Below are 25,000 nucleotides of genomic sequence, written 5' to 3'. Positions count from 1 at the left end.
GTGTACAGTTACAGGTGACACCGGCCACCAGGGCAGGACGGTTAGGGGCAATCAGGCAGGCAGTTGACCCGTTTAGGGACCCGCCATTCCCGGTTTTCCGGAGAGGAAGTCCGACTGCCGGTTTAGGCCCACAGGGATCGGGCCTAAACCGGCAGTCGGACATCCCTCGAGGGGTCCCAGATTGGAGAGGGTGCAGGACGGGCTGAGGGACCCCCCCCCCACACACGAATTTTGTGCACCAGGCCACTAGTATTAAATATGATTTTAAAATAAAAACTAGAAAGCTTGCTGAAAAGATGGACTTTACTGATTTTCCTTGTTAAATAAGTTGTAATATTTATTAAGTTTTCAGTTTCAAAAAACAGGCCAATTCTTTAATATCTTTAAACCTTTCATTCTTTGATTTTGTAGGCTCCTCAGGATTTTATGCTATAGCTATTATCATAAAACAGTAAGAACACATAGATAAAAATATTACAAAAAATCTTCACTGATGTATATTCTTAATGCTAATCATCTTAGTTACCAATTCACTTGTTTTTCTCTTACAAGACAGCCCAATTATCTGAATCAAACTATTTGAATTCCCAGAATCAGTAAATCATATTTCCCATGATCACAGAATCTTTTCTCCAAAGCTTTCTTACCCAGTCCCCTGGCTGCAATATCAGTAGCAAACAGTACTGCAGCTCTCTTGCGAACAAATTCATTATAGACTTCCATTCTTCTCATCTGCTGCTGTCGACCATGCAGAGCAAGGATAGATATACCAGGACGTAGCCGGCAAAACACTCGAAACAGATACTGAACCTAGGCATTAACAGAAAAATGAGTTTAATACATCTGGATAGCAGCAGCAAAGTTTACAAAATGAACAGCAAAAATGTATTAAGGAAGACGATTAAATATATATAGAGCAGAGAAAGGGATATGCAGTAGAGTTATGGTGTTAAAGCATTTCTGCTCATGTTATTCCCTAAAACAATTCTGGTGGGGTGGGGGATGCTCCCCTTACCTTTTTAAGTTTATAGCTGATATTTTTGCAAATTTAATTGGTTGCAAAGAACGTAATTTCTGGTATATTGTAAATATTAATATTTTTAAATAAATACTTAAAACTTCTTATAAATGTACCCAATAGATTCTAAACAGCAGAGCAATCTGATACCCACTATCAATTATTTTTAACATATGTCAAAATAATGAGGAGACGCCTTGCCGATGTGGCTCACTGGTTGAGCATCAACCTATGGACCAGGAGGTCACAGTTCAATTCCCAATCAGGGCATATGCCTGGGTTTCAGACTTGATCCCCAGTGGGGGGCATGCAGGAGGCAGCCAATCAATGATTCTCTCTCATCATTGATGATTCTATCTCTCTCTCCCTCTCCCTTTCTCTCTGAAATAAACAAAAATATATTTTAAAACATAATACTGAGAGTATGCATTGTGTGAGAGAGCCCCTCAATTTTGCTGCAAATCGAAACAGCTCTAAAAAAATAAAGTCTTAAAAAAATAAAAGATTAAAAACACAATATGAAGAAACTTGTTTAACAAAAAGAAATTTTACATCATTTCTTTTCCTCCGTGAACTCTTATTTCCTGACTCCACAGAATTTTATCTTTACAGCTTTATGCTTGAAAGTCTTTTGAAGACTTTATCAAAATTTATTATTTTCTACAACCAATCTATGTATGTCAGTTTTAACATTTAAAATTTCCTATGGCCATAAAGCTGTACTAAAAATTTTCTTTCTGGATTAAATAAACTATTACTACAATCATTATTAGTACAGAAATGACCAAAACAAGAAATGCTAGAATTTGATTTTTAAAAACTGTTAGACATAAAAAATTTTATTGTTGTAAGATGTTGGACATACAATAGTAGATGTTATTACATCTCTTAATTTATGGGACTAAATAGAGCTGATTGTTATAGTTTTACTACTTGTCTTTATCTTATGTATTCATAAGTAAAAACTATTGATTGCTAGACCCAGGCAGAGTACAGCATCACTTAATTTCTATTTTCTCTTTATAATGTAGGTATTAGGAAAATCTTATCACAAAAATATAGGAAATGGACTAAAATGAACTTTAACTCTCTGAACTCTTATAAAAATCTGAAAGGAGACTTGACTTTGGGTGATGAATACAATAAATATGTAGATTATGTATGAAACAACTGTACTCCTGAAATCTATATAATTTTATTAACCAGCTAGTGGCCCAGTGCTCGGATTCATGCACATTGAAAGGAAATTAATTAGAAGAAATATTTTAATATTGCTATTCGTCCTTTCTCTATAATAGAAGTGTCAACCAAATTCACAACTGACAATGACAGATCAAAACACATGCATGCGATTGGCGCCAGCAAGAGCTTTACATGCATCGCACATGCGCGAGTCAACTTAGCCTTTTGTATATATAGAATAAATTTGTTTAATTAGACCTGCTTTCTGATGCAGTTAAACTTTTTCCAGCCCAGTGAAGCACCCCAACTTCTCTTTCAGGTAATTGTCAGCAACACAGCAGTAAATATCAACACAAAGCAGATTATTATTGTAGACCACGCAGGGAGAACAAAGGGTAAAATATTTAACTGTAGCAGTGTTTGACTATATTCTGCGCAGTGAGAAAACCTGAAGTCATTTTCAAGTTCCACCATTTCTTACTTCTTTTCAGTTGGGCCAAGTTTCTAAACTTTCTAAATGTCTGTTTTCTGGCTAATGAAAAGAAAATAGGATTCTACCGAGTCTCCTATCTACCTACTCCAGGACTTCTGTGAGGATCAAATGAGATGAGGCATGGGAAAACGCTTCACAGACATTTGGTTAAAGTGTAAAATGTTTCCACCTGGCTATAAAGCAAGTCATGTTCCTGGGCTGAAGAAACTGCAAGGAGGCTAGTCGTTGCTAGGGAGAGGAAGTCAGGCGTTGCTACGTGACATCATTACCCGGCGCCCACAGTGACTGTTTCCAGGCTGGACTGGGCTGTGGGCCGCATTTAGCGCCATAGGGTCTTGGCAGTGTTGGCTGCAATTTGGTGGGCTGTCGCTCTGGGGTGAGGGCAGGGCCTGTGTCCCACTTGGGGGAAGCTAAGTGTTGCTTTGTCTGCACCAGGTTTGTGCTGCCGTTTCTTTGTAAATGGCCAGTGTGCGTCACGGCAGCTCCTGCGTTGAACATTTGCCCCCTGGTGGTCAGTGCACATCATAGTGACCAGTCAGACAGTTAGACGGACACTTAGCATATAAGCCTTTTATAAATATAGATATCACTCTAATAAATTCAATAAAAAGGTAAAAAATTTGCAAAATCATGACAAATAAAATTTATAGTAATCTAGCACCTAATAACTCCATTTAAGTCTCCCTTCAAATTTTGTTCAAAGTAAAGAATGGGAAACCACCTGAATTTTGAAATGACCTGTTACGTTATTAGAGTCATTCACTTTCTGAGTAGCTACCCTGGTGCCAGAAAGGTTCTCTGACCATGAGACAATGAATCAATAAGATTAAGGATAGCCGAAACCGGTTTGGCTCAGTGGATAGAGCGTCAGCCTGCGGACTGAAAGGTCCCAGGTTCGATTCCGGTCAAGGGCATGTACCTGGGTTGCGGGCACATCCCCAGTAGGAGATGTGCAGGAGGCAGCTGGTCGATGTTTCTCTCTCATCGATGTTTCTAACTCTCTATCTCTCTCCTTTCCTCTATGTAAAAAATCAATAAAAAAAAAAAAAGATTAAGGATAGAAGGACATAAGCCTTTCTTTTGTAAAGTTTTTAAAAGAACTACCATGGCCCTATCTGGTTTGGCTCAGTGGATAGAGCATCAGCCAGCGGACTGAAAGGTCCTGGATTGATTCTGGTCAAGGGCACATGCCTGGGTTGCAGGCTTGATCCCCAGTAGGGGGGTGTGCAGGAGGCAGCCAATCAATGATTCTCTCTCATCATTGATGTTTCTCTCTCACCCTCTTCCTTCCTCTCTGAAATCAATAAAAAGTGTATATAGTAAAAAATAAGTAAAAAAAAAAAGAACAACCATGAAAAGGAAATGGGAAATGAGAACCTGGAGACCACAGAGGCCCCCTCAGGCAAGTCAATCTCAGAGAAGTATTTATGGAAATTGAGGTATAAATTGAGATCATGAAAACTTTCTGCAATCTGTCTCTCTCAAATCAAGACTGACCTTGAATTCCCACTATTGAAAAAACTGGCTGAGGTGGAAGAGATATCCTATATAATAAAGAGGTAGTATGCAAATTGACCCTCACTCCATTACACCGTCACAAGATGGCTGCGCCCATAGCCGAGGCAAGGTTCCCATAACACAAGATGGCTGTGCCCACAGCGGAGGCAGGGTTCCCGTAACAAGCTGTAACAAGCGATCAGCGGGGACCTGAGGCTGTGTCCCCCACTGGGTGGGGCTTGACGGGGGACCTCAGGCCATGCCCCCATGCCTGCGGTCTTGACAGGGAACCTAAAGGCTGCGCCCCCCCCCCCCCCCAGCGGGGCTTGACAGGGAACCTGAAGCCGCGCCCCCAGCCCCAGGCCAGGGGACCTGAGGCCACACCCCCTGCCCTGGGATGGGAAACCTCAGGATGCACCCCCTGCCCTGGCGATGGACCAGTGGACCTCAGGCTGCACCCCCCCGCCACCCAGTGAGGCTTGATGGGGGACCTGAGGCTGTGCCCCCTGCCCAGCGGGGCTTGACGGCGTTGGGGCCAGCCGGGTCTGGGTCTCGCATGATTTCAAGGTGCACACAGGTGGGTGGGGACTTGACCCTGGGTCCCGCGGCGTGCCCCAGACTCTGACAGGAGGAGGATTTTCATATACATTTTACTAATTTTCTTTCATCTCTGACACTTCTATTATAAAGGGCAAATAGCAATATTATATTTCCTCTAATTAGTTCCCTTTTAATGTGCACGAATTTCGTGCACTGGACCACTGGATAGAATAAAGCCATATAGGTTCTAAGTAAGGAATTTATATTTAATTCTAAAATTTATAGAAAAATTCTTAGAAGGTTTGCAGCAAGGCAGTGACATATTCCAGTTTCCACTTTCCAAAGATCATCGTTGCTATAGTGTAAAAATAACTACAGGAAAGAGAGTAAAGAAATGGAGAGCCCAAACAGGTTCAGAGTAAAGTGCAGCATGAGAGGTGGTGGAGAATGATAGCGCTAATGAGAGTTATCAATAGACTGAATATGGATAAAGATGGACAAAAATTAAGGATTTCAGGGGGTGTTTGGAGAAGTAGAGGAAGGTATTGGGGGGAAATGGTGATGGACAGAGACTTCACTTAGGGTGGTGAACACAAACCACGATGTACAAATGATGTGTTATAAAGCTGTGATCTGAAACCTATGTAATTTTGTTAACCAGTATCACCTGAATAAATATAATTAAAAGGGGGGGGGGGGGGAATCAAGTCATGTATTGAGATGAGGAAGCAAATCTTAAAGAAAGAAAGCTTTAAATTGTTTTTCCTATGTTGAATTTGAGATGCCCTTTAGACATGCAATTGGAAATACCTAGTAATCAAGTTTGAGATGTAGATTTGGCAGCTGCCAGAATACTGATGGCATTTAAAGCCATGGAAATGAAGAGGTTACCTAGAAAGAGTATAGGTGGAAAAGGGGCAGAGAAGGGTAGAGGACAGAGATTGGAAGCACTTTAACCTGCAGTGGAAGGCAAAAGAGAGCCAGCACGGAAGGTTAACAGAGCAGTCAGAGGCAAGGGGAAAACATGTTAGTGTGGAGTCACAGAAGTCTAAAGAAGTGTTTCAAGAAGGAGAGAATGCTCAACTGTATTACTATGCTTCTAAGAGGTCAAATAAGTAAGGACTAATGACTGACCACCCACTTTGGTATGCTGTACCTTTTAAAGAGGCTAACTCTGGAGGACTGAGGAGAGAAGAGGAGATGAGACAGTGATGCTGAGTGGAGAGATAAATCGTTAAAAGAGATTGCTGTGAAGAAGAGCAGAAAATAGAGGCAGTGATTGAAAAGGGATATGAGCTTTGTATTTTATTCTTAATCTGGGCAACATTCAATACCAACAAGGAGACAAGAAAACATAGGACAGAGGACATCTGCAGTAATAAAAGCCTTGTGCAGAGAGCGGATAGGGAGCACCAGTAGAGGATTAGTCGTAGATACTTCATCCACTGTGATGAAAGGGAAAGCAGAGTATTATGGAGTAAAATTTTAAATATAAACACTAAATTTATTTCCTTATATACACATAGCAAAAACATCCCTTCTTTCCGAGATGTAAAGTTCTAAAAATCTAAAGTAGGTCCTAAAATAAAACTGCAAAGTCATGCTTTACATGGTAAAATGAGAAACCACTACTTATCTTCCTCATAAGATAAAGGGAGACTCATCCTCATACTTATCAGGCTAAGCTATTCCAAAAGTTATAAATCTAGAATCAATCTACTCTATGCCAACAACTAAGTCATCAGGGAGTGTGAAAAAGTGGCAAAAGTCAACCAGGGTCTCTTCTCTGTAAGGGAAGGAACCCAGTTTTCTTATACAATCACTGAATCCCTTAATTGTAGTACAAGGCTAGTGTTGAAGAAATGTTTATAACTAAATAAAGATATAAACACTACAGAGGGTAGGAGAGGGAGTTGATTGTAACAAGGGAATCTGGAGTGTCAGAAAAGGACTTCCAAGTATAACATTTGAGCTTGTTAGCCTTAAAGGATGCTAAATATTTCCCCAGAATTGGGATGAAGGGATGCAGGGAGGGCATTCCAAAGATCAGCATGAACAAAGATATGGAAGCATGAAAATAAATGACATATTCAATTCAGTCTTCATGGAGCGTATGTGAGTCTCAAATTATAAAGACTTCTGGTTAGTCTAGTCATTCCATTGTTCATTCTATCAGTATTATGTTCTAAGTAGTGTGCTAAGTACTAACAATACTGCAGTACAAGAGACAGTTTCTTCCCTTACAGAGCTTATAGTTTCATCCACAAGTTCCTTTTTAAAACAAAGACACAGGATTCTCTATCTATGAATCCCTCACCACATCTAGCACTCTATTTACTAGAAGAGAAAAGAAAGTGCTATTTGTCTAACTGAAATTTGGTATTTTAAAAGGGATGATCCAACACAAATAACTTATGAAAAATAAACATTCAGTACCTCTTTACAACTGGAGAAAAATACAATACTTTTCTTCTTCAGGTGGCTTCTCAAGAAGGAATAGAGTACACTTATTTTTTGCTGCAGCTGACAAACTATGTAGTTCTGCTCCAAAGTGGCAGGGGTGCTTATGGAAATAAAAGGAGGAAAAACATTAAAAACATGCCATGTTAGTAATTTTGAAAACCAGACCAGAAAAAGAAGAACTCAAATATTACAGGTGCATGCCCCTCGGGTATTTCTCTCTCTCTCGCTCTCGCAAAAATATGTGGGTGTATAGTTAGATGAACTGGATAAACGGACACTAAATGAATGCTACTACCATTAGGTAGCATGTAGGTAGCAGGTATAAGGTGTTCACTGTAAAATTCTTTCAACTGTGCTACATGTTTGAAATTTTGCATAATAAAATGCTGAAAAGTAATATACTTATATTTACTCTTTGAACTAATAAGACTACTGATAAACATACAAAAAGACATGGTATTATTTATAAATCAAAAAATGAAAATCAACCCACATTAATAGAGAACTTGTGGAATGAACTACTGTGTACCCACACAATTAAGTATCTTGAAGCTGTAAAAAAGGAATGAATAATCCATCCACATGTTATCTGGCTATACAAAATACACACACACACACACACACACACACACACACACACACATTCATGTACACAGGCATCCCTGAGTCTGCTTATAACTTTAAAAAAGAGGCAGATGCCCAGCAGATGTGGCTCTGTGGTTAAGCATCGACCCATGAACCAAGAGGTCACCAGTTCAACCTACATGCCCAGGTTGCAGGCTCAATCACCAATAGTGGGGCGTGCAGGAGGCAGCCAATTGATGTTTCTCTCATAAATGTTTCTATGTCTACCCCTCTCCCCCCCCCCCTTTCTCTCTCTCTCTCTCTAAAAAAAAATCTCTCTCTCTCTCTCTCTCTAAAATTAAAAAAAAAAAAAGAGGCAGACAAACCAAAACCTAAAAATTGGTTATCCACTGGGGGATATACAGAACCGAATTTAATTTAAAAAACAATTAATCCTAAAGATATAGCAAGTTGATAGCTTTAATGACAAAGGAATTTCAAAGAAATTGGAATTGTTACACTTACTGGGATATTTAAGGGGAAAAATGCAAAGGAATCTTAATTTTCTTAAGTAATCATGTTGTTAGCAATATTATTGATATTATCCTGAAACTTTAGATATAGTACCTAATAAATGGAACAAATAAGTAAAACAAATAAGGAAAGAAGATGTTTGGCATAAGAAAAAAATACATATATGAAAATCAAAGAGGCTGCAAAAATAAAAGGCTTAAATTTGCTTTTTAAGTATCAGCATGAACTCATGACGTGTTTCTCTTCAAAAAAATAAAATAAAATAGAAAAACCTGAACACAATGACCATCTCATAGCACCTAGACTATGGTCTCTAAACACAATATCCTGCCAAAGGAATTTTACATGGGATGGAAACATAAGGTGAACCTAGAACACCAGAAGCAAGGAAGCCCAAAACTACTGGGCTGTGTCTAAAGGATCCAGGTAACAATTTAAAGAACCTCCTATTAACCAAGTTTGGAATAATGCAAGATAATTTGTGTATTAAAAATACAGTATTAATTTTTATTGAAGGATAAATAACAAAGTATGTTTAAATGTATAGGTTAATATCACTAAATAATTAATTCATCTTAAATGTCATTAAGTCAATGAGTTCATTTTAATTTTTTTTAAAAACTGCTCACTTTTGGAAAATATTAGGAAAGCAACTCTTCAGTATAAAAACTGTTAAGTAACAAGAATGAAGCATATATTCTGGTATTCTAACCTCATATAAAAGTACTCCAGTTAAAAAATAATAGAATTAGAATATCACAATTGTGCACATCCTAATGAAATAATGAATCCAGGCAATCAGCATCACTGACTACTAAAATTATAAGGTTACAAAGCGCTCATTCCTGTCATCAGAAGCTGTCTGTATCAGATTGATCCTTTGTTTTAGAGCATTATCTATAAAAGCCGGATTAAATATAAAACAAAAAATACTGTAGGCATCAGAGAGCAACCAAGGCAGCAAGGAGGTGCTGAAGGAGACCAAGAAATGCTCTGTGCAAGCCCCATATTAATCTCTACTTTTCACACAAAGCATCCGCTGATTTACAAGAGAGATGAGAGATAAAGTAGTAGACTTAGACCTAAACATGTCAGTTCAAGATCCTAAAGAATGAACCATGAAAAACCGAATCTGAAATTCTTCATATAATTTTCCCACATATGTCAACTCCTAAACTCAGCACACACAAGGCGAAATGAGTGAAAACAAGCCACAAGTAACAGGGAAGCTCAGAGCAGAGCACAGATCCCGGCAGTCTCACAGTGCCACGAAGTTCAGAGCCTGCCAAGGGGAAGGATGGAAACATAAACTCCCCTGTCTTTCCCTCGAGATCCCCAGAAAGGCTAGGCCTCTGAGTCAGGGCTATACTCCAGGACTAAGGGCAAAACAGAAACAGAATAGCCCCAGAGTGTAAAAGCTAGAAGGTAAAAGTCCTTACCACATCTCATACCACAAAAAGACATCATTCATAAGAAAATCTTAAAAACCACAAACTACCTTCAAAGGAACAAGAGAACTGTCAGCTACTTTTAACAGTTAGGAAAAAAAATGGAAGTTAGAGTACAATAGAAAGATATCTTTGAACTGAAGAAGAAAAACACATACCATGATATCCTTCAAAAATAAAATAGATTTTCAGAAAAGTCAAAACAGAATTTTTCACTAGTAAACTTAAACTATACAGAAATTTTTTTTTAAGTATGGCACAAGAAACAAAAAACACCAGAAAAGGTCCTGGCCATATAGCTCAGTTGGTTAGAGCATGGTCCCAATACACCTAGGTTGTGGGTTTGATCCCCAGTCAGGATATATACAAGAATCAACCAAGGAATGCATAAACAAGTGGAACGACAAACTGATGTTTCTCTTCTCTCTCTCTCTTTCTCTCTCTCTCTCTCTCTCTCTCTCTCTCTCTCTCTCAAATCAATAAATTAAAAACAAAACAAAAAAACACCAGAAAAAAATAAGTATTTGGATAAATCTAAATAAATACAGTAATAATAATGGCTTATGGGGCTTAAAGTAAGTGCAATTAAAATACTTCACAATGGCCCTAGCCGGTTTGGCTCAGTGGATAGAGTGTTGGCCTGTGGACTGAAGGGTCCCAGGTTCGATTCCAGTCAAGGGCATATGCCGGGGTGGCAGGTTCAATCCCCAGTAGTGGGTGTACAGGAGGCAGCTGATAAATGATTCTCTCTCATCATAAATGTTTCTATCTCTCTCTCCCTCTCCCTTCCTCTCTGAAATCAATAAAAATATATTTTAAAAAAATACTTCACAATAAAGGCACAATGGAAAGGAGTAAAGAGACTTAAATAATGGGGTAAGTTAAATGTAAACAAATTCAATCCTCCAGTTAAAAAGCAATTATCACACCAGATTAAATAAGAATAGAAACATATGTAATGCTTTCAACAATAAAGAATTTATAAAAAAAAAAGGGGGGGGGGGATTGGACCATAAGCTGCTTACAAAGACAAATCTAAAATAAGGGCATATACAATGTAGAAAGTAAAAGAAAAAGATTTACTAAGCAAATATTAAACAAAAAAAAGTAGAGGCAGACTAATATCAAATTAGACTTTAAGGCAAAAAGTATTAGTAAAGATAAAGAGGGACATTTCATAATGAAATACTAAATTTGTATGCACCAAATACCATAAGCTCAGAATATCCATCTCAAATTTGAAATGTTTCATAATTTATCATAGATTCTAACTTATACAACACCTACAAAAATCAGCCAATGAATACATAAATAAGTGGAACAATAAATTGATGTTTCTTTCTCTCTCTCTTCCCTTTGTTCTCTAAAAATCAATTGATAATTCATTTATGAAATAAATGTCTTTGGATTCAATTTTATCTAACAATCTCTATAAACTATAGATAACAACCAACTATTATCTATAGCAATTGAGAACAGGGATAAGAACAGGGATAATTTGTACAATTTACCTAACATAAATTACAAAAGGTTTTACAGACCATCTAATGATTGATAAATCAGTATCTAGAAGACACTATTATGTTTTGAAAACAGGCAGAAAGCAAACAACAAAAAGAAGAAAATCAAAAGACGTAGGCAGTCTTTAGAGTATAAAATTAATTGTACCAAGAATTTCAACAGCAACCTCAACACAACTTTATAAGACCAATGTCAACTCAATACTAAGCCATGGAGGAAACCATACTTCAAGTATCTCTTGCTATTCCATTCCTGAATCCTTGATAAACAAAGCCACCAGTACTCAGATTCTCCTAAGTTTATCCACTAGGATCACCTAGGAGTGTAGAGCCTTGCCTCTGAAGCTTTTGCTAATCCTAGACAGCTGTCAGCGAGGTCAAGGTGGGACTGAATGCCATTTTCCCTATATTTGAAGATGTCCCAAGAAGATAACCCAATTCATTTTTCTAATCTATTTCTTTTTAGGCTAACATTTAACAGCAATAAGTGAAAGTTAAAATAGAGATAATGGTAGAGTTGAATCCATATTGAGATCTTCAACACATTCAATTTATATTCCTAGGAAAGCACTTCTGGAAGTCAAATATGTCCATAGTCTACAATGATTCAAACCAAACATATACATCCTTCTAAATGTCATAACATCAACATTGACTTTAAAACATATTTCCCCCCGCCCTAGCCGGTTTGGCTCAGTGGATAGAGTGTCGGCCTGCAGACCAAAAGGTCCCAGGTTCGATTCCAGTCAAGGGCATGTACCTCGGTTGCAGGCTCCTCAGGCCCTGGCCCTGGTCGGAGACAATCAATCAATGTGTTTCATTCACATTGATGTTTCTCTCTGTCTTTCCCTCTCTCTTCCACTCTCCCTAAAATTCAATGGAAAAATATCCTCGGTGAGGATTAACAAAAAATAAAATAAATAAATAAACAAAACATATTTCCCCCAACCATTTACACATACCATACACACTCTCTCCCTCTTTTACACTTTCTACTGTCACATAAACATACACACCTTAACTGTCCAGTTTTTAGTGAAAACAAAACAATAGACATTTTAAACATAAAGGTACTTTGCTAAATATTAATGCATTTTATGTGTTCCACAGCACATTAGTCCTGCATAATGCAGCTATAAAGAAGGATTCCATACCCAAATAACTTTGGTAAATACAGGAAGCTATATTCATCTACTGCTTTGGAGAATCACAATGTCTATGAAAATATCAAAGGTTTGGAGAAGTCTTAAAGAATACTGTTTTACTTTAACTCAACATTCACTATCTATTGAGGAATGCATCCCTCCTCCCCCAGCCTCACCCCACCGCATTTTATGAAGGATAGTTGATGAATAAATACCTGTTAACATCTTATGAGAAAATATTTGTTTCCCAAACCACATTTTGGAAAATCTTCATTAGAGTATTCTCACATTTAATGATGCATTGAGAATTTAAATAATTTTTACTAATATATTTACTATATCTTGCATACCTAATAACTCATAAAATGGTATTTTATTTTCTTTCCTAGAAAAGTAGTATTATTTTGAAATGTCAAATTATTAAACTAAAAAGAAAGAACATTTGTTTTGATTGCATCAAATATGGTTTCAGACAGCACATACCTGTATTTTGCTTTTTCATGAACCCAGACATACTCAGGGTTTTTCAAACTCAAGCGTGCAAGGTCCTTTACTGACTAGGTTTCTGTTGCTGAGAAAAGCAAGTCTGGACGTTTCTTGGGAGATTCTCATATAGCATTCATGGTATTCAGCAAAGCCATATCCAAGATTCTATCTGCTTCATCAGAACTTAAAAAAAGAAAATGCAGGTGAACTACAATGCTATGTAATAAAAATCTAATATGCTAAGTGTCTGGTCATCCATTCACTCAATCAAAGCGTAATATGCTAATGATATGCTAAGACCGCTCAACCACTCACTATGACTGTACTGATCAGGAAGGGGCAGATGCTCCGACTGGTAGGTTAGCTTGCTGCTGGGGTCCAGCCAATCAGGATTGAGCAAGACAGGCCAGACACACCCTGGAGCCCTCCCGCGGTCCCTCCCTGGCTGGCCAACCTCCCGCATCCCTCCCCGGCCTGATCATGCACCGGTGGGGTCCCTCGGCCTGGCCTGCGCCCTCTCACAATCCGGGACCCCTCGGGGGATGTCGAACAGCCAGTTTCGGCCCAATCCCACAGGCCAGGAAGAGGGACCCCACTGGTACATGAATTCATGTACCGGGCCTCTAATATTTAAAATATACATTAGGCTGGGAGAACCAAGATGGCGGCATAGGTAAGCGCCTGTACTTGCTGCCTCTCACAACCACATCAATACCACAACTAAATGGCAGAACAACTACCACCAAGAACTGCGGGAAGGCTGGCTGAGTGAAAGTTTCATAACTAGAGAGGTGAAGAAGGCGCATTAAGACTGGTAGGAGGTGTGGAGGCACAGAAAATGCTGGCACCTGGATGTGCTGCTCTTTTAATCAGGAGGGAGATACAAGCTCCTAATTGCTCTGAACTCCAGTTCCAGGAGAGACTCTGGGGGACCCAGGCACATATGGGGAGGAACTGGACTGTCTGGCATTGGGACAGGAATTCGAGGGTGGCTTTCTCTTAGAGCGGCTCGCAGCAACCATTGTTCCTGCATGGGGACACGGGACGCAGAGAACCGGGGACTTCTCCGGTTCAGGGCTGACTGGCAGCCATTGCTGTTTGCTCCACCCTGGTGATTCCCAGAGACTCCACCCCACCCAATTTACAACCCCACCCAAGCTGTGCCCATCAGCTTTTGCATATGAATGGCCTGTCCTTTTGCCTAAAACCTGTCAAACTGGAGTTGGGTCAGAGAGCCCCAGAGCTTCCAAAAGAAGGCCCAAGGCCCTGCTGGCCTAGCTTCACAGCTGGGCCTCATCTGGGCACTTCCAAACCCCATACAAAGAGGAGGAATCTGCAGGTCTCTCTGTAGCTCCTGCTGAGTGGCCCCAGACAGTGGCTGACCTTGCACCTCCTTGGAGAACCAAGAGCCAGTGTACCCAGTGGCCAGAGTGAGACCATACTGAATTACAACTCTTCACATCCATAAGAGACACACTCAAGGGACAGACTCAGTGAGCACCAAAGCCCCACTGAAGCAAGTCCTTCCCCATAAAGGTGTCTCCTGCATGACAGATCTTCCAGTGTAGATACAGCTGGTCATCACAGCCAATTGACCTGGAGGTCAATTCCTCCCAGTGATACCAACAGCAATGGGTTAACTACAATAAGACTGTGCAAACAGCCCACAAAGGGGTGCACCAAGAGCGTCCACCTCAGGTGACTAGGGAGGCTGAGCCACTGGGCCCTATAGGACACCAACCACAGAAGACCACTCTATCAACTCAAGGAGACTTAGCAGCTACCCATACATAGAAACCAACACAGGGACGCAGCCAAAATGCGGAGACAAAGAAACAAGTCACAAATGAAAGAAATGGTTGAAAGCAAAATACTGGGTATAGAGTTCAAAACCACAGTTATAAGGTTACTCAAGAATCTTCTAGAAACCTCTGAGAAATTTAGTGAGACCCTCAAAGATATGAAAAAAGACCAATCAGAAATTAAGCATACACTGACTGAAATAAAGAATATTATACAGACTCCCAACAGCAGACTTGAGGATCCCAAGAATCAAGTCAAAGATTTGAAATACGAAGAAGCAAAAAACACTCAACCGGAAAAGCAAAAAGAATCCAAAAATATGAAGATAGTGTAAGGAGCCTCTGGGACAACTTCAAGCGTACCAACATCCAAATTATGGAGGTGTCAGAAGAAGAGAGAGAGCAAGATATTGAAAACCTATTTGAAGAAATAATGACAGAAAACTTCCCCTACCTGGTGAAAGAAATAGACTTACAAGTCCTGGAAGCATAGAGAACCCCAAACAAAAGGAATCCAAAGAGGACCACACCAAGACACATCATAATTAAAATGCCAAGGGCAAAAGACGAAGAGAGAATCTTAAAAGCAGCAAGAAAAAAACAGTTAGTTACCTACAAGGGAGTACCCATACGACTGTCAGCTGATTTCTCAACAGAAACTATGCAGGCCAGAAGGGAGTGGCAAGAAATACTCAGTGATGAATAGCAAGAACCTACAACCAAGATTACTTTACCCATCAAAGCTATCATTTAGAATTGAAGGTCAAAGAGCTTCACAGATAAGAAAAAGCTAAAGGAGTTCATCACCACCAAACCAGTATTATATAAAATGCTGAAGGGTATTCTTTAAGAAGAGGAAGAAGAAGAAAAAGGTAAAGATAAAAATTATGAACTAAGTGACAACAAATACATATCTATCAACAAGTGAATCTAAAAACCAACTGAATAAAAAATCTGATGAACAGAATAAACTGGTGAATATAATAGAATCAGGGGCATAGAAAGGGAGTGGACTGACAATTCTTGGGGGGGAAGGGGGTGAGGAGGGTGCAGGAAGAGATTGGACAAAAATCTTACACCTATGGACGAGGACAGTGGGGGGCCGGGGGGGGGGGGGGGAGAAAGGGCATGGGGGGGTATGGGGGGGGAACTGGGGGAAGGGGAGCTATGGGGGTAAAAAAGAGACACTATAATAATCTGAATAAAGATTTATAAAAAAGTAAAGTAAAATAAAATATATATTAGGCTAAATACAATGTGGCATACTGACTGATCTTAGAACAGAAAAAGTATATTAGTGAAAAAAATGGTGAAATCCAAATAAAGTATGGAACTTATATAATGTACATCTCTTAGTTTTGACAAAGGTATCAGTTACATAAGATGATATACTAGCAGAAACTGCGGGAAGGGTATAGAGGGACTCTGTATAATCACTGCAACTTTTCTATAAATCTAGAATTATTCCAAAATAAAAGCTGATTTAAGAAAACACATTAGATAATATCGGTGGTGACTGTACCTTAAAAAATTTTTAAAAAACTCTTAGCCGTGTCACATACTGAAGTATCTACTTTCATATGACTACTTACATTCTTCCAACTAATTTTGATTTTTTAAATCTAGTTGTACTCTCTGGTTTTAAAAACCAAATGCCAAAAAATTGTTTCAAGTTATTTCTCAAGTTGTCTTTAATCAAAATATTTATTGAATAAAACATTCCTATCATTAAAATTTATGAGGGCTCTCTCCTAAATCTGAGATTTTTTTCATTATAAATTCATTACTCACCTAACATTTGGAGATTAGTAGCATGAAAACATATTGTTTCATCCATGTGTTGAAGAAGCCGACCTGGTGTGCAAACCAGTATATTTATGTTATTGATCCTCTCAGCTTCATGTTTCAGATCCTGAAAACAGTTGTTTCTTTTTATTACACAAACACATCACTGAGTAGCCTGTGTAGCAAAACTATAAAAGCCATCTGCATATGGCATTTCATCACAGCAATGTAGATACTCTAGAAATAAATGTAACTTCTCCTTCTATTTCTGAAACACATCCAAATTTCTGGGCTACAGAAAAGTCCTTAGTGAGGACCTAAAGAGTGCTATGTTCCTCTACATTCTTAATCATATGCAGGATTTTGAGGCCATGAGAAATATCATATCAATGTTCCAAGTCTTGATTTCCTCTTAGAATTAACAAAAACATCTTAAATACCAGAATTATTCCCAGACTCTCTGACATCACTCACTGCACTTCATGGACTAAAAAAAAAGAGCTCATCTCTCTATATTCTGAAAGTTCTTCTTGAAATGAGGACCACAAAATGTTCATTACTAAAGTTCATGGGTAACAGGTACACGAATAAGTAAGGGGCTGTGATGCTATTTTTTCTTTTTTTGTGTATGGCTGCATATAAACTCAACAATTCAAGCATTTATCCTTACAGTCTAGCGAAGACTAGCAAAGACAAGCATTCCAGGTATACCACAAAGTAGCGCAGAAGCTTAGCAGCAGGTTTTACCATTACCTAAAATAAACATTCCTCAAAACTCTATCTTCCTTTCATCTGCTAACTCAGCAATTTTCTGAATTATTCAACTTCTTAGATACCTTATTAAAAGAAAATAGTCTACACACTGAAATGGTTCCTTTCTCAATGTATACTAACAAATACATTTACAGGTTGGTTAAAGTAAATTGGTCTCAGAACCTGATCAATTCAGATACCCTGACAAATGGACTTTCTAGGCCTACAAAATGGACAACCAGACTCTAAATGACAATGACCACACCAGGATGCTACCACCCCCTATCTAGAGAGCCAGCCTGTCTGTCTAGATGAAATCTCCACCCCTTCCCCATCAGCTGCCACAGTGCTCCAACATTAAGTTACAGAAAAAAAGAAAGAAGGATAAGGACAAAAGGGCAAACCTTCCCACCAATGATGAGACCAGCAGAAAAGTCATGATTCTTTCCTACTTTTCGGAGAACCTCAAAGGTCTGATAAGCTAGCTCTCTCGTAGGTGATATAATCAGGACCCCCAGCCCATCTGTTGAGGTCCACTGTAGACGATATAAGGCTTCCAGCACCTGAAAAAAAAGGCAGCAAATTCATGTTCAGTAAGTCCTGAGAAAGCAGCTTTTTGACTGCTGAGTCAACTTGCCCTCCCAATCAGAGGCACCTTCCAAGCAGAAAGCACATCAGTCACAAGTGTTTTCCAATCAGAAAGAAGAAATTGTTTACTTTGTGTGTTTTTTCTTCTATCCATCAGAAGCATCCTCCCCCAAGTCATAGAGGGAAGAGAAAAAGAAGCCCACGGCAGTTCAGCGGTTGCGAGAGCCATGCCATGAGCACACTGGCAATCAGAGAAGTCCTGCAAAGCCCAAACCCTTAAAACAGATTTCAGAAAAATATGTCACCATTTTCTGAACAGAAACCACATCAAAATAAACTCATTTTGTGTAGCTACTACAGTTACACAGTGACAGTTTTTTAGTTGTGGAGTAACATCATTATGAAAATTAGGATTTAAGAGAAAAATGGTTTTGCAATACTTGGAACAAAAACTTAAATGTGATTTTTTTATGAACCAATTATTTTGAAGGAACTAAATTATGAAACCAGCTGCATAACTGAGATATAAGTGAATTCCTATTGTTTTAGTGCTATAAAGGACAGATACCATTTCTCAAAGAATGACCCAATCTTCTTAAAGTGAGCATATTTCAGCTTCATCCTAAACAAATGGCAAGTATAAATGCAACTAGCAGATTTGCAAGGGGGAGCGCAGCAAAAGCCTCCCTTGACAGTCGTACAGCAGAGCAGAACCATTCTGACCTGCCACCCTGGAATGGCTTATCGAGGCACAATAATTCACTCAGTAAGTTACTGACTGCTCACATGTACAAGGTTCTATGTTAGGACCAGGGTGAAGAAGAAGACACCTGTCTGATAAAGCTTGCACTCTAACCAGGGAAATTCAACATGAAATAACTCTTGACATAGTTTCTATCTAGGCACAGAATGTTCTAAAGTCATATAATAAAGAATCTGACCCAATATGAATAAGCTACTTACTGGAACCAGGAAAGCCAAAGTCTTGCCAGATCCAGTTTTGGCAGCTCCGAGGACATCTTTACCTTGCAAAGCCAACCCAATGGTCTGCTTCTGTATCTCAGTTACCAAACGGTACTGGGCTTCTTGCAAACCTGCAGTTGTGGAGAGAATAACACTCTAAAAAAACTCCTGTAGAATTATGGGCTGACCTGTGCATATGTTGAGGGCCCCTTGTATGTTGAGACCCTTACCCACCCCAGTACTTTAGAATGTGACTGTATTCAGAGACAGGGCCTTTAAAGAGATGACTGAGTCAAAAACAGCCCTTGTTTTGGGGTAGGTCCTAATCCAATCTGAGTGGTGTCCTTACAAAAAGGGGAAATTTGGACAAAGACATGAGGGATGTGAGTGCAGAGGAATAACTCCTTGAAGAAGCAGCAAGAGAGCAGCCATATAAAGCCAAGGAGAGGCCTTCTGTAAGCCCATCATGACCCTCCGAAGAAACCAACCCTACCAGCATCTTGATCTTTGGATTCCCAGCCTCCAGAACTGAGAGAAAATAAATTTCTTTGTTTAAGCCACCCAAGTCTGTGGTTTTTTGTTCTAGTGGCACTAGCAAACTAAGACAAAAGGTATCACATTTTTGTTTGTTCTCCTGCTCATATTAACATAATTAGGCTTCATTTTAATTATACAGAGGCCCTAGCATCTTCTTTCATCACTACTGTTCTTTAGTCCAGAAAGGATGAGAATGACAAATTGGTAAAACTTAAATGAATAGTTTCTTGTCATATGTTGTCATGGTATCAAAATTACTTGCCAAAATAAGATTTTTCAGGTTACATTTTCTAAATCTGTTGTCATTTATAAAAAGCATCAAGAAATCCAACATGTTCCAAGATCATTATTTACCTACCTTTCAATGTTTTTTTAGACAAGGGGAAATCTGAAAATCTTGTAATTTCATTTACATTTATCTAAAAAGAAAAAGAAGACTATGTCAAATAAGACAAAATAACATACTACATAACTGATTCGTCTTACAACAAAACCAATATTTATTTATTTGGGGGGCTAGAGGTTTACGTTATGCTGTCTAGCTTACCCCTGGTACTACAGGATTAAATTCAATCATGAGTTCTAACTGAAAACCATTATTCCTTCTGAAAGGAAATATGCCTCGAGGAAGCTGTTATCAAAAATATAAGGTTGTAGCCCAGCCAGCGTGGTTCAGTGGTTGAGAATTGGACTATGAACCAGGAGGTCACGGTTCAATTCCCAGTTAGGGCACTTGCCTGGGTTGTGGGCTCGATCTCCAGTAGGGGGCATGCAGGAGGCAGCCGATTAATGATTCTGTCTCATCACTGATGTTTCTATCTCTCTCTCTCTCCCTTCTCTCTTCCTCTCTGAAATCGATATAAATTAAAAATTAAAATGTAGCCCTAACCGGTTTGGCTCAGTGGATAGAGCGTCGGTCTGCAGACTGAAGGGTCGTGGGTTCGATTCTGGTCAAGGGCATGTACCTTGGTTGCGGGCACATCCCCAGGAGGGGGTGTGCAAGAGGCAGCTGATCGATGTTTCTCTCTCATCGATGTTTCTAACTCTCTAGCCCTCTCCCTTCCTCTCTGTAAAAAATCAATAAAATATATTTTTAAAAAAATTAACATGTAAGTTCATAACTTCAAATGGTAAAAAATTTCACTAAACACATACTTCTACCTTGAACATCCTTCATCTCTAAAATGTTAATACAATAAGTTATCACCACGTCAATTTTAGGAATAAAATTTACTTTCAGCCTATCCTTCAAAGAATATCAGTTTAAGAAATAAGACGCTTGCCCTAACCGGTTTGGCTCAGTGGATAGAGCGTCGGCCTGTGGACTGAAGGGTCCCAGGTTCGATTCTGGTCAAGGGCATGTACCTTGGCTGCAGGCACATCCCCAGTAGGGGGTGTGCAAGAGGCAGCTGATCGATGTTTCTTTCTCATTGATGTTTCTAACTCTCTACCCCTCTCCCTTCCTCTCTGTAAAAAATCAATAAAATATATTTTTTAAAAAAAAGAAATAAGACGCAAAATGACTATAAATAAATCACAAAAAATGATAAGAATAGTTCTATTTACACAGTTCAGAGAATAGATTTAAGTTAGTTGGAGAAATATATCTTGTTAGCACAAACCTTTCAAAGTTTTACCATAAATCAGTGGCATGAGAAATCCAATCTGACAACTACTCATTTGGGAATACAGTAAAGGAGGGGCATTATTTAGTAATAACCAGGGAAGTGTCTCTGCCACACTCTGATGCCTCAATAAGTAACATTTTGTCCTTTAACTTTACATTATCTAAATGTGCATTACTGATGTGCTTCATTAGCATCAACCCAATTTTCTGAATTTCATTTAGGCTGCTCAGGAGAATTATGTTATTACAGATGCTGAAAGCAAAAAACTACTGTACAGATATGAGAATAGGCTGACAAATTATTCATAATTCACAAAAGGGGGAGCTTGCATTCGTAAGGTTCATTTATTTAAATTACATTCCAGGCAATAAAAGGATGACAGCTTGTATTTCATTTTACAGTCTACACATCTTTCCCAAGATTTTTACTGTAGTCCAGACAGGTTACTCTTGGCCTCCAATGCTGAAAACAGAAATATTAAAACATTGCCTTAATCCCTACAAATCACTCCAGATAACATTGGAGAGAAGGCAGAATCAGTGTACTGCATTAGAAGGAGAAAATTACCTCAGTTAGAAGGTAATCTTCTAAACAGGACACTAAAATTAGGTGCAGTCCACCTTGGTACTTGTTTTCAGAGAATGGGATGCTTACAGAAAGAGCTAGACAGGCAACATACTCTTCAATCTCTCTTAGAAAAACAGCATAGGCAAAGTGGGCTCTTCAAACAAATACTTCTTCCTAAAGTGTGTTAACCTCCTAGAGCAGCGGTTCTCAACCTGTGGGTCGCGACCATCAGAAAACACATATAGCATATCAGATATTTACATTACGATTCATAACAGTAGCAAAATTACAGTTATGAAGTAGCAACAAAAATGATTTTATGGTTGGGGGTCACCACAACATGAGGAACTGTATCAAAGGGTCGCGGCATTAGGAAGATTGAGAACCACTGTCCTAGAGGAAGAGTCCGGAAGGATAAAACATGTCCAGCACTCTATCAGCCATGACAATGTAAAGCTATACACCACAGTCTTAGAAAGAAGTCACCAAAAAACCAAAGGATATTGTTATCCTGCTAATGCTCTAGAACAGAAATACGGCTCCATCCAATTTGGTGCCTATTTTTGTAAATACAGTTTTACTGGAGCACAGCTACAATCATTCATTTACATATTGTCTATGTAGTTGTGACAGACAGGGTATGGCCCACAAAGCCTCAAAGATACTGTGGGCTCAGTTCCAGAACACTGAATTAAAGTGGGTACTCAACACAGGAAACTAACCTATTTGCTGGTGGAGGACCTTGCCTTCTATTTGTCAAAATGCAACACCTCCCTAGCCGGTTTGGCTCAGTGGATAGAACCCTCAGACTGAAAGGTTCCAGATTCGATTCTAGTCAAGAGCATGGACCTCAGTTGCAGACTCAATCCCTGGTCAGGGCACATGCTGAAGACAACCAATCATGTGTCTCTCTCACATCGATGTTTCTGTCTCTCCCCCTTACACTCTTTCTAAATATCAATGGAAAGATTAGCAAAAATAAAAATAAAAATGCAACACCTGTGAAGAACAATAAAGTGAGGTGCAATAAAACAAGGTATGTCGGTATTGACTATCTGGCCCTTTATAGACAAGGTTTGTTGACCCTGTTCCAGAAGATTCTCAATTATATTCCAAGAAATATAGAAAACCCTCAATGTTGCAGACCTCGATTTAATGGACTTTGGATTTAATGGACAAAATTTCTGGTCGGTATGTCCTATGTGAAAATTAACACCCTGTTAATTTTTAAATGCTTTTAACCAAGATTTGCTTATAATTAAATTAACAGGGGTTTTTTTGTTATTAATTCACTGTTATTTTTAACAAATTTTAGCAAATAGGACATATGTTGGAAAAAACACTGTAGTAATTTTGCTGGCATAAATAAATATTACGTATCTACAACTATATTCTACATATTAAATCCAAGAGTCACTGCTCATAAGCAATGTTTGGCTAATGATTAGCCTGTGATCACACCTCATCACAGGAGATAATTAGTTCTATTGCTGTGTGGTATAACTTTCTAGAGCAGTTTTTTGTGGTTTTGTTTAATATGATTTTATTGATTTCAGAGAGAGGTAGGGAGGAGAGAGGGATAGAAGCATCACTGATGAGAATCAACTGATCAACTGCCTCCTGCATGCCCCCTACCAGGGATCAAGCCCAGAACCCCGTGACCTCCTGGTTCATGGGTCGATGCTCAGCTACCAAGGCACACCAGGCAGGCAGTTTTAATGCAGGCTGGCCAATGTTCAGACATGTGCTAAGCCACGCCCCAGCCATGTGCATTTGTTCACTCACAGTGACTAGCAAATGTGATGCCGCTGTAATTAACCTAGTTATTAATAACAGGAAAGGAGCAAAGGGAAAGCCAAATATTATAGGCATGTCATTTGAGTAGCTTTGTTAGGAAGCTACAGTTGAACACTCCCTAGGGAGCCACTAGTCTATATCTCCTGAAGACTGTGGGCAGGACTGGGTGGGAAGATAGAGGTATGCCCAGTAAAGTTAGGGGAATTAGCGAAGGTGCTTACTGTCAGACACACCTGGGAAAAGAGGTCATTGGCCAAAATGGGCATGGCATGGCCACTGCAAGCCTGGAAGATGTGGGATAACTTAATTCCCTGAACAAAGGAGTTTGCTCTCCCGGCTCTTTGAGGACTCTTGTTGCAGGGCGGTGCTCTCTTGGCTCCTCTGCCCACACAATGGACTAGCGGACTGTAGCTAGCCTACTGCTGAACTAGGCCAACTTGCAAGGTGGAACAGAAACTCTGGACACTAGCTTTGATTTTAGCTCTACTGAATCCCCAGCTGTACCTCTTCCAGGACTGGATTAAGGAAAATGGGACTTTGGAAACTCAGGGATATAATTTCATGCAAATAAAAATCACACATCCTCCCATGCAAGTCTCAGAAAATTGTTTTTCTCGAGATACTGTAAGGACTCCACACCCCCAGCATTCGGTGGGGAATGGGATACACCACTTCCACCAATAACAAATGCACACAATTACTAGACATATTCAGCATAAATTTAAAATTACTGTAGTACATATAGAAAATTTTTCCGTAAAATTAAGCTTTTCATACATATTTCATTTTAATTACACAAACATGTACATAATTAAAAACAGGTAAACTAACTAATTTATTAATTTTTTAACATATACATTCAGAAAACCTCCCCTGAATTAGTCCATTTTGTCAAGGTTTTACTGTACTTAGAAACCATAGCAGAAGATGGGTATGGTTCCTACAAACAAAATAACATCCTTACCCATTTCCTTCATCCCTTTCTTTTCTTAGAAAAATCACCCCTGTCTTTCTAACCTTCACACTCACTCTAAAATCTATAGTATTCTTCCAAAATCAAAGAGCAGATGGTTCAGTGATGGTACCTGTTAAAGACTACGAACACTGATGAAAAAGTTGAAGGGGACAGAGTGAAGAATAGAGTGGATATTACTTAACCATTCTCCCATTACAGGCACAACTCGTTTTATTGCTCTTCACTTTACTGTACTTCACAGATGTTGTGTTTGTTTTTGTTGTTGTTGTTAATCTCACCCATGGATATTTTTTCCATTGATTTCAGAGAGAGTGGAAGGGATGGGGGTGGAACAGAGAGAGAGGAAGGGAAAGAAAGAGAAACATTGATGTGAAAGAGACACATCCATTGGTTGCCTCAACCTGGGCTTGGGAACCCATGCTGGGGATCGAACCTGCAACCTAGATACATGCCCTTGACCGGTAATCGAACCCGGTAATGTCAGTCCACAGGTCGACATTCTAACTACTGAGCCACACTGGCCAGGGCAATGTTGTGTTTTTAACAAACTGAAGGCAAGACACTTCATCAGCAGCAAGATTACAACTTGCTTTATTAGGATGAACCCTGGAATGAACCTGCAATGTCTCCATGGTATGCCTATATACTTATTACAAGTATTTCCCCCCCCCCTTAAAGAACACCGTATTTTCACATCTTTTTGTATTTCTAGTG

At 39.2% G+C, this 25,000-nt stretch overlaps 1 protein-coding gene across 1 annotated transcript in view; it reads right to left on the bottom strand.

The window, feature by feature from the left end:
* Nucleotides 1-25,000, bottom strand: part of DDX10 (DEAD-box helicase 10) — a 101,748-nt gene that overhangs the window by 68,926 nt on the left and 7,822 nt on the right. Inside the window, 7 exon segments of the mRNA XM_014466796.2 lie at nucleotides 648-810; nucleotides 7,167-7,293; nucleotides 12,888-13,098; nucleotides 16,484-16,604; nucleotides 17,635-17,793; nucleotides 18,782-18,912; nucleotides 19,677-19,737. Coding sequence (XP_014322282.1) covers nucleotides 648-810; nucleotides 7,167-7,293; nucleotides 12,888-13,098; nucleotides 16,484-16,604; nucleotides 17,635-17,793; nucleotides 18,782-18,912; nucleotides 19,677-19,737 — 973 coding nt within the window.

This window comes from Myotis lucifugus, unplaced genomic scaffold, assembly GCF_000147115.1.
Source record: "Myotis lucifugus unplaced genomic scaffold, Myoluc2.0 scaffold_362, whole genome shotgun sequence".
NCBI classification, from domain to species: domain Eukaryota; kingdom Metazoa; phylum Chordata; class Mammalia; order Chiroptera; family Vespertilionidae; genus Myotis; species Myotis lucifugus.
The sequence above is the reverse complement of the archived record's forward strand: the minus strand, read 5'-3'. Positions and strand labels throughout refer to the sequence as shown.